This window comes from Phyllostomus discolor, chromosome 6, assembly GCF_004126475.2.
Source record: "Phyllostomus discolor isolate MPI-MPIP mPhyDis1 chromosome 6, mPhyDis1.pri.v3, whole genome shotgun sequence".
Taxonomy (NCBI): Eukaryota; Metazoa; Chordata; class Mammalia; order Chiroptera; family Phyllostomidae; genus Phyllostomus; species Phyllostomus discolor.
The window spans coordinates 139,769,326-139,780,165 of NC_040908.2; the positions used below are offsets into that span (position 1 = coordinate 139,769,326).

A 10,840-nucleotide genomic window follows, 5' to 3' on the forward strand; every position below is an offset into this window, starting at 1 on the left:
AAGGTTAACCCACTGGGTGGAGGGGTCTATTTCATTCACTACTGCATCCTTAGCCCCTAGGACAAGTCCTGCACATACTGGTACTTTAATAGATATTTGTGGAAAGAATGACTGAACTCTTCTGAAGACCTTGACTATGTAAATGACAGAGAAATCTGACAAATGAGAAAAATGAAGTCCTTAGTGTTAATGTCCTTTTAAGTATTTTAAAAATAAAAATGAATATAGATGGCATAATATCATGACCCTATGCTCACATCAGAGGTATCCAAGTTCAGTCTAACAGGGAGACTGGCTGAGGACTACATACTGGTTTTCCTTAGTATTCTCGTTTTAACACTTTTTTCCTTTGTAGTTGAGGTTAGACAGGATTATCTTTTCACAAATTTCCATTAGTACTTTAGGGCTTAGTTGGTATGATTACCGTAATACCCCAAAATGCATACAAGCTATACACATTAACTAAAGAGACTTTTTCTTATATAAATGTCCCATGTCTTCCCCTTGCCCCCACTATTGACCCTTGACTCTAACTGCTCTTGGGATTTTTTTTCCCTTAAGTGTCAATAACTGATAGTTTTGTGTTTATGTAAGCAGATTTCAAGCCTTAGTTTAAAGCAGTAGTGTCCAACCTATTGGCATCTCTGGGCCCCGGCTAGAAGAGTTGTCTTGGGCCACATATTAAATACACAAACACTAATGAAAACTGGTTAAAAAAGGTCTGAATAATATTTGTGGTATCTGACACCACAGATAGGCAAAAAAGTCCTCACATAATAACCCTAATTATGCAACAGCCCTTTCAGTAATCTTTTAAAATCGTCAAACAGGTCCCCAGTTTGTAATCACTAATATAGAGAATGTATATATCTAAGTAATAAATGTCATTGTTTTTTAATTACAAAAGAGGGCAACATAAAACTAGTGGGGTGTTTGACACTGTATTTGAGAAACTAGTGCATCAATATCTGGTTTGATAGAAGTAGTTGCTATTTTCAGTGAGTTCTCAAGGTGCTTATCAGATATTTTGGTTCTAATTTTACTCTTAATGTGTTTCATTCTTGAAAATAGTTGCTTGCAAATGTAGGTGTTGCCAAATAGCGATGCCATAAATAAGGCATGATTGTGAAGCAAGGGATATTTGTTTCTGGGAAGATAGGACCTATAAAAGTCCAGTAAAGAGACACGATCAAATTTTTCTTTAAGTTGAATGTCAGATTGCAGTTCTACGCATTCCATTTGAAAATTGGCAGGTAACATATTTATGTCAACTGAAAATGGAGTTGCAAATATAGCAAAATATTGATTATATTCATGGAAATCGTGAAATCTGTTGTCAAATTCTTGTATCAGATCAAAAATCAAGGCTGCATATTTTTCGCTGTTCACAGGACTGTGTTTAGCCAATGTGTCAAAATGCATAAAATTGTTTGCCTTAATTTGAGCTTGCCATAATTTCAGTTTAATTTGGAATGCTATTATGGTTTGAAACATGGTATTGATAAGTTGGTTTTCACCTTGAAGGCGCATATTTAACTCATTTAAATGAGCGGTTAAATCCACTAAAAATGCTAAATCTGTTAGCCAGTTTTCATCGTCAAGTTCAGGTACAAACTTGTTTTTTGATACCATAAACGACCTGATAACATGTCGCAAATCATAAAATCTTTTCAACATTTGGCTTCGACTTAGCCATCTTACTCCTGAAAAATAAATCGTGTCACCATAGTCTGCATCAATACTTTTAAGGAATTCCTGGAACTGGCGATGATTCAATCCCTTGGCTCTTATGAAATTCACAGTCTTGATGATGATTTGCATGACATTATCCATTTTTAAAGCTTTTGTGCATAAATTTTCTTGATGTACTATGCAATGATACTTCATCAAATGTGAGTTTTGGGTGGCAATTGCATCATCTTCTATTAATTTTACAAGTCCCTCTCTTTTACCTGCCATCGCTGGGACACCATCAGTAACTATACCAGATATGTTGACAACGGACAAAGAAAATTGCTTTAACATACTTTTTACGGCTTCGTATAAATCTCTTGATTTAGTGGTGTCTTTTAATGGCACTAAAGCAGCCAATTCTTCAGTGACATTATATTCATCATCAATACCTCTAATAAAAATGGCAAGATGAGCTGTATCTGTAGCATCAGTGCTATCAACCATCGCCAAAGCATAAAATTTAAAATTAGTAGCTTTACTCTCCAAACTTCTTTCAATAGATTTTCCAATTTCTTCAATATGCCTGGCTATGGTCTGGTGAGACAGACTCATTTTAGAAATATCCCTCTTTTTTTCAGGGCAAATTATACCTGCCACACTTTCTATACATTGCTTAATAAACTCACCATCAGTAAATGGTTTTGATTTTTTTGCTATTAAATATGCTATCACAAAACTAGCTTTTACAATGGAATCTGCCCGAGTTGTAACTTTTTGAAAAAATGTTTGTTGAAAAGACAGACATTTTTTCAGTTCCGCTATTTTGTCCTTACGACACAATCCTTCATACGCATTGAATTTGGCAGCATGTTTTTGCATATAATGCCTTTTCAAATTATAGTCTTCAAAAACTTGCACAAATTCTCTACAAATTAAACAGAGCGCCTTACTATTTGCCTCGACAAAAAAGTAGTCATCTGTCCACTTTTCATTGAACATTCTTCCTTCATCTGTAATTTTTCTTTTGGGGGGTTCTTTTTTCTTTTGAGGCATTGTAGAAGCCATGCTGGAATTAAAAAAAAAATAGATAAGCGACTTTACTCTTATGAAAATTGACAGGGAAATAAAAAGCAAGGTTTGGGCCCTTCCACAACCCTCTTGGCTACTGAAGCAGAGTGAGGCAGAGAGATGACTGTAAAGCATGATGGGCATTTTTTTGTGATGTACTGCCGAGGTGTGGAAGTACCTTTAATAATAAAATGAGAATGCTTTCCTGACTTCTAAGTAACATTAAATGTCTAACTTTGTAATCACAGGCACATGTAACATCTGATGGTGTCAATTCTACTGCCTGCACTTGGAAGGTAACATACTGGAAGCTGCACACTGTTATAAAACTGAAGCCACACATGTGTACAGATAGTGAGAACGTATATATACTTATTTCACATGACACTGCAAAAAACCCTGTAATGTTTTAAGTCAATTTACGGCTTTGTGATGGACTGCATGTGCCCTGTGGGTTGCATACCCCTGACTAAATGGTCTTCAGCTTTTCTTGCTGATATCACTAGCAGTCAACTAACTCCACAGTGTACCTATCTATCCCCCAAACAGAACCCATTAGCTTCTCTTTTATCTTATGTGTTCCAAGTCTTCTAGGACTATGGCTTACAATTTCCACATAATTATTTCAAGTAACAAACCTTGAGATATTTCTTTGTATTTTCACTGCTACCAGATCAGTGGAATTTTCTTCTTTTTCCCTAAGACTTGTTATCTTCAAGGCATCCATTAACTGTCCCTCCCTATGCATATATCTGCCTACCCTTTCTCCTTACATGAAAACTGAGTTGAACCTTAACAACATCTATACTTTGCATTCTTTCTAACTTAAAAATACCTTAGAGATGACATTACTATGTTGTTCTCACATTATAATTATCTTACATTGTGGTTATATCAAAATTCACCCCCATTTTAAGGACAGGAAATCTTCCAAAGCCCAAGCAGAATCAACATACTAATCAGGTCCTATTTTCTAAAGCCTTCCTGGAAAGGATTGTCACCAAAATCTCAATCCTTTTGTGCTACTGGACATTCACTTGTGCTATTGGACATTCACTTGTAAACATATATATAAAAAGCTAACTTGAAATCACCAAAAACTAAATAAACTCAAGCCAAAGTAAACACCACATATCATCCAGATTTCTCATTTCTGCTCTGCACCCATTTTCCATTCCTCTCTTGGTGTATTATTTTAATTCTTACTAATGGCAAATACTCTAAAAGTAGCAACAATCAAATACCCATCATATTGGATCTGTAAGTTTGACATTAATTCTTTTAAGGATTAAACTCTTTCATCCTTTTCCTATTTGCTGCATCTATTGTCATGATCAAAGGGCTTTTTAAAAACAAATATGTGCTTAGCCAGTTGAGTTAACTAAAAACCTAACTTTCACAGGAAAGCATTAATTAACGTGTTCTTGGAGAGTCTTTCTTAGATTTTATTTAAATGTTTTCAATAAATACATATGAATCAATCTGGGAACTTGGCAACAAAGTGGATGGACAATTAAAAATTCAACATATTAAAAGTTACTGATACAGCTGCACATAAGGAAAGACTGGTTATGAGTAGCATTTTATTCCACAGTGTGCATGTAGCTAGCACAGCCTGACTTGGATTTAAAAACACACCGAATCTTGTTTCCAACCAAATTTTAAATTCTCCATGAAAATTCTATTCTTTAAAATTTTCTCAGTAAGGAACAGAGATCTATGGGCAAAAATCTTTTTGGGGGGAAAGGGTAAAGAGGATCCAAAAGTAACTTACAAAATGTATGTAGCTGGAGCTACTCAGATTCTCTTTCCACCCATTTATTGTAAACTGTTCAGCATAAGATACACCAGACTTATTAGTGTACAGTAATGTGTCCATTACAATCTTCCTCAAGAAAAAAGTATCGAATCAAACGCATTTGGGAAATCCTCCTGAATATCTTCAATGCACTGTAGTACTTTAATGGGTCTTAGTTCCAGCAATACCCTTTTTTAACTCAGCTCATTTAACCCAAACTGACAACCACTGACAATTATCCTTTATTGCTCAGTGTTCCACAGGAACTTTGGTAAATAATTTTCTTAAAACTTAGCCTTACAACCATGTCAACTTTCCAAGTGCATACTTACACTTTGGTGTCCTTGTCTTCATTATCATTTTCATCATCTTCCTTATCAGCAAGTTTTACTTTTTTCTTTAGAAAGAAAACCAGAACAAAAACAAAACAAAACAAAAAAAACTCGTGAATAAATGCAGATCCTAATCACCAAACTAAAGGCCAACATAAGGTAATTGTAATCAATTACATCTATACCTGTGGAACCTTGCTACCACTTGCAGGGGCAGAACGCTTCTCAGACACACTTAAGAGTTTCACATCCTCCTCCTCTTCCTCTTCTGACTCTGCATCTTCCTCCGTAGCTAAAATTAAATTCTGTATTAGCTACTATTAAATCTCTATCAAGAAGTACTCAGAAAAAAGGGTACTAATATACAGTAGAGTATTTAAAAACAGATTCTACTGAAAAAAAAAGAAAAAATACAGCAAACAACAGAAACTTTTTAAAAAGGAATTTAGGGGCTTAATACTCATTGCTAGGTTGTAAATGCAAAACACCACACTTTTTTAGTTATAAATTACTAGATTCCCATTTAAATGTACTATAAATAGTAATCCAGTGGGGACAAAATAACTGCAAAAAGTTAATAAACAGTGTAATAAGTAAAAATAACATACCTACTAAGTGCTGTCCACTAATATGCACAGGCCCTGAACCACACTTCAAACGTAAGACCACAGGTGGTGTTACTTCAAAGCCGCCAAGGGAAACCTAAAAAGGTTACATTTAATGTTTAGTATAAAACCTGCTCACAGATGTTTGTGTTAACACAGTGACAGGCAAATCCATAAACCAAGTAAACCAATGAACCCAGTTTTCCAGCCTACACATGAACAACCACTGTGTTTAAGTGTTCCATCATTCAATCCCACAGCAACAGATAATGCAGCTATGACTGCAAGCCCTGAACCAAATTCCCCTCTCTCTCCCTGGTGTGACCCAAATGACACCTCCCCAATGCAATAGAATTGGACCTTGACGTACAATCCAAAGTATAATTGCCCTTACCGTTGGTTGTACAGACATTTTCAAAGTTGCCAGTGTTATTTTAATTGAATTGCCTTCATAATTCATTGCCTCTACTTCAACAATGTGCAATTCATCCTTTGCATCAGCCCCTAAACTGACCTGTGAACAGAAAATAGTACCTCAATTTCTGCTATTTTACAATTCCCTAAAAGTTCTTACATTAAAAAAAATTACAAACTTTTCACTATTACCACTGATAGAAAACTAATTTGTGCACAATGTTGTCAAGTTTTATGGGACCTTAACAATCAATTTTTCATATTCAGTAAATTTTAACAAATGCATAAAAAAGGCAGTTGATGACACAGCTGTACATGCTACCACCTATAATCCCCAGTATGGATCACCTAACATTTATTGACTACTTACAAGCTGAGCAGTTGGCTATTGACTAGTCTCTACAGGGAACAAAAAAGATTTATCACTTCCCTAAAGGAGTTAAAGCAACTGAGGTATATATATATGAAGAGTTGAACAGCAGTATCACTTGACTTTTACATTATTACCAAAGCAGTGGTAAAGATGTCAAGTTTTGTGTCCCAGGTACACGGAACTTCAGGTATATACAAGACTCAATTATAAAAATACAATTGTAAAAATTAAGTATTAAGCCATATAAATAGGAACTAAGACTAAAATAAAGAAAGATTAAATAGTTTATTTTGAAAAGTTTAGGTACCGTTTGTAAACATAATTGGTGCTCATTTTCATCATTATCCACCTTAAAGTGATAATCTTTATCAGCCTGGAGTTCACAACCTGTAAATGAAAAAAAGAAAAAAACAACTATAACAGGGAGAATGCATAACACTGAAACTTCAGTAACCAAAAAGGTAACATTTGAGCTAATTTTTCCACTATTCTATCAGAAGGCCTCTTTCTAGATTTCTTGAACACAAATGAATATAAACAATCAAGTAACAGGCTATATGGGCCTTAAATTCCACTTTCCCATTGCACTATCCCATTGCACTATTTCATTCTTAACTACACCACTATTACCATTCTCAGATATAAACAAGCTCAAAGATTTAGTAAATGAACTAAAACAAGTATCTGAAACCAAACCTCATGTATAATGTTGATAAAATCCCACCATTTAAAAAAGCTGAATTATCTACCTAAACTTCCAAAACAAGTATTAGAATTGAGAATGATTATACAAACATCTACATGAACAACTATATACTTCTTGTCTACAATAGAAAAACTACAAATGTAAAAGAACTTGTTACTGGCCAACATTTCATCTTTGAAATAACAAATGATGCACATTAAATTATGTTCAGAAATTATGTTTAAGGCAAGAATAGACATATCCCAAGAAGTATTTCCAATATAAATGGTTAAGAAAAATATCTTGATATAAAGTGATCAGAATCCCCAGCTATTCAGAATGGCTAGGAATAAAAACCTTCAAGTATAGTGTATGTTACCTAGTCCATTACTAAGTAAACTGTTTTAAATACCATCAAAACAAATTTTTAATTAATTTAAATGGTTCCATTTAATTATAATCTAATAGTCACTGGCACATAGATGCTTAAATGTTATCACTCAATGAACAAACCCGAGCATGGCATATAAAGAAACAAAATAAATTGGGGGCAAAATTTGCAGTTATTTAAAAGCCTAACACAAAGAAATGGCTTCAACAACTAAGTTTACTGAAAACCAAATTGGGTCTCACTTTATGGTAGGTACTGTGTGTCCTGGGGTCCCAAAACCCTGGTATAGTATTACTACAATAACAGGTCTTACTGGCCCAAATTGAAGCTTAACACATTTCTAATCTTTAAGAATAAAAAATTGTTTGCTGGATGCCTCATGTAAGTCACCCCCCCCCCCAAAAAAAGTCATTTACATTTATAGTGCACCAGCTCTGGAAACAAGGGTTGTGGTTTAGAGCAGATTTTTATTTACCTACAAGTGTAACCTTCGTTAAGTCATTTTAGTTCTCAGCGTATCACAATCGCCATCTGCCTAGTGGGCTATTTTTACCTCCCTCAGCAAAATGGAAAAAGGGCTCCATAAACGAAGGTTGCCTTCAGAGATGTTAAGTCCTGAGCAAAGACGTTCACAACCCTGGTAGCACCAACCTTTTCACCTAACATTTCTTGCCCAACAGCCGCAATGAATCCCCAGGATCCCAAGCTCACTCACGAGTTCAAAGGAACCAGTGAGCCCCGGATGTACTGCCCACATCCCTTCCCCACCAACCACGCGACAACCATGTGCTCCCAGCACTCGAGGCCCCCTTTCACCCCGCCAGGCAGATCCTCCCATCCCCTGGTGCTGCCTGGCCCTAGAGCTTGTAAGGCCTGGAGGGCAACGTCAGGCTCTACCCACTCTCCTTCAAAAAGAAGGCTCGAGCTTCCTGGACCAGCCTCCTGTACCAACCCCAGGCTCAGCACCAAAGACCCCGGCCGAGAATCACAAAGCAGTCTAAAAACTCACACCTCCCTAGAGGAAAAAAAAAAATGATGCCCAGAACTCCATCGTGTGGTCCAGGAGCCAAGTCCTCAGCCAGTTGGTTCCAAGTTACCTCAAAATCTAGGCGCCCGACCACTTACACCCCAGACTTCAGGTTCAGGCTGCTCCTTCTTCCCGCCCCTCCCCATCAGACTGACAGCTCTGCCCCCCCACCCCCGGCCCCCACCAACCACGCCACAACCCAACTCTCCATCCCTTAGACTGCAGGGCCCCGGTGGCTTGCTTTCCACTTCCGCAGGCCGCTACAGCCTGCTTCCCTTTCTTCTCCAACCCAGGCCTCAGCCGGTTCCCGCTCCCCACAACCTCCCACCTGTCCTCAAAGCCACCAGGCCCTGCTCCGAACCCCCTCCAATTCCCCACCAGTTACCGAAAAGATAGTTCTGGTGCCTCAGAGGGCTCATGACGACGTCCATAGAACCTTCCATGGTATAAGTGAGAGAGAAGGCGGACCGACGTAAACGACGTCCGCTCCTCAGAACACCCACACACAAGGAAATCACACAAAAGAATGAGCGGGCTCTCTTGGCACGTCTATATATCTCCTGAAGATCTCGTGAGATCTCCCAAAGTCCTGTTGCTGTGCGCATGCTCAGGAAGCCCCCTGCCCTCATGGCAACCTTCCCGCGCAAGCGCTCTTCAAAGGTGCTCCCTCCTCGCCCCTGCTCACCCCTCCACCTCCACCACCTTTCAGCTCCTCCACCTTCCAGCTCCTCCGCCTTCCAGCTCCTCCCCGTACTTCGAGGGCTGCCATTGACCTTGTGCACTGATGCATGGGCCCCACCCCTTGGCTGCCCACTCGGGTGCACATGCTTGCTTTCCCTGGGTAGCTCGTGCTTCCACCCCTCTGAAGTTGTCCATGTCCTGCCCAGGCATGGGGGCCCTGGCACCTAGAGCCTGTGTAGCCCACCCTACAAAATGGCGATGACAGCCTTCAGTGTGTATCGGGAATACAGGGCGAGCCGGTTGTAAGACAGAAAGTAGCTAAGTTTACCTTTCTCCCTCCCCTCATGCCTTACAGGCCTGCAAACAGGCTTAACTGCTTCAGGATTTTGACTTACCTAAAGACCTGGGCTCTACAGTGTATTGTTTTTCCAAAGTTAAAGCTTCAGGCACCAGAGACAGAGTGGACTCCAGATTATTCTTTGTTGGGGAGAAAGGATGTAGCTCCTGGCCTGACTTACTCAGCTGTTTTTATAGCTCTGTTCTTTCTGAGGAAACATCTCTAAAGCGAAATCCCTTATCTTTATGTCATTTTGGGGGCCAAAAGGGGACCAAGTCAGTCTCTTAATGAGCAGGGCAGGAACGAGGCCTGGGTGACTAAAAAGGCTGTATATCCACAATATGTGTGTCTATCCCCACTTTGCAGACAAGGAAACAGGTGGAGAGGAGTAAGGTGCCCAAACAGATGATGCGATGACAGTTTTCTAGCTCCAAAACATATGCAGACTTAGTCGGTATCTTGGTAGATATATCCTCAGGGATATCTAATATATGTACACATAAATGAATCTTTTCATTGTGTATATAAATAGGGGCATAGTTTATATATCACTTGTCTTAGTCTGTTTTGGTGGCTATAACAAAATACTGTATCTTAGCAACAACAGAAATTTATTTCTCACAGTTTTGGGGGTTGGGAGTCCAAGATCAGAGTGCTGGCATGGTCAGTGAGGGCTGTCTTCCAGGGTGCAGACTCAGTTGTGTAATCAGGTGGTGGAAGGGAAACTCTGTGGGTTCTCTTTTATATGAACACTAATCCCATTTGTGAGGACTCCACCCTCTTGGCCTCATTACTCCTCAAAGGCTGTGTCTACTAATGCCATCACCTTTGGGGATTAGGATGTCAGTATGGAAATTTTGGGGAGGGACACAACCATTCAGACCATAGCAATTGTTCTGCAACTTCTCTTCCTAATTTCATGTTGTTTAGATATCTTCCCATGATATTACATGAAGGCCCACTGTGTTCTCTTTAGGAGTCATATCACAGTCCATAAAATGAACACATATACCATTTTTTTTAAATCTAGGTTTTACTTATTTCTTCATACATTTGTTAATACATTTTGTGATGGAAATTTTCAAGCATGTACAAAAACAGAAAGAACGTTATGATGAACACCCCTATTCTAATCACCCAGCTTCAACCATTATGAACAAATAAGGCCTTTCAGAGAAGGAAGCATTTGAACTGACTCCTGAAGCATCAATGGAGGGAAACCATGTTTTAAGCAAAGGAAAGGATATGAGCAAATAACATGAAACAAAATGCATGCAAGGGACTAGCAAGTCATTGTTTTGCCTGAGGTTACACCAAATTAGAGTTTAAAAAACTGTGAAAATAAAACTAGAACTATAACATGGAAGACCCTTAAATGCCAGATTAAAGATTTCTATAGTTGATGAATAGTCATTGAATATCTTTGAAAGGAAGTGTCATTAAGAGTAATCTGTC

At 38.4% G+C, this 10,840-nt stretch overlaps 1 protein-coding gene across 1 annotated transcript; it reads right to left on the bottom strand.

The window, feature by feature from the left end:
- Positions 1 to 5,051: 5,051 nt before the first annotated feature.
- Positions 5,052 to 8,923, bottom strand: LOC114500598 (nucleophosmin-like). The gene is made up of 5 exons (XM_028517324.2): positions 8,753 to 8,923; positions 6,572 to 6,651; positions 5,872 to 5,991; positions 5,481 to 5,574; positions 5,052 to 5,164 (listed from the first exon to the last, which is right to left on the bottom strand). Exons 1-5 carry the CDS (start codon positions 8,808 to 8,810, stop codon positions 5,052 to 5,054), a joined length of 465 nt encoding a protein of 154 aa, XP_028373125.2. The 5' UTR covers positions 8,811 to 8,923.
- Positions 8,924 to 10,840: the final 1,917 nt, after the last annotated feature.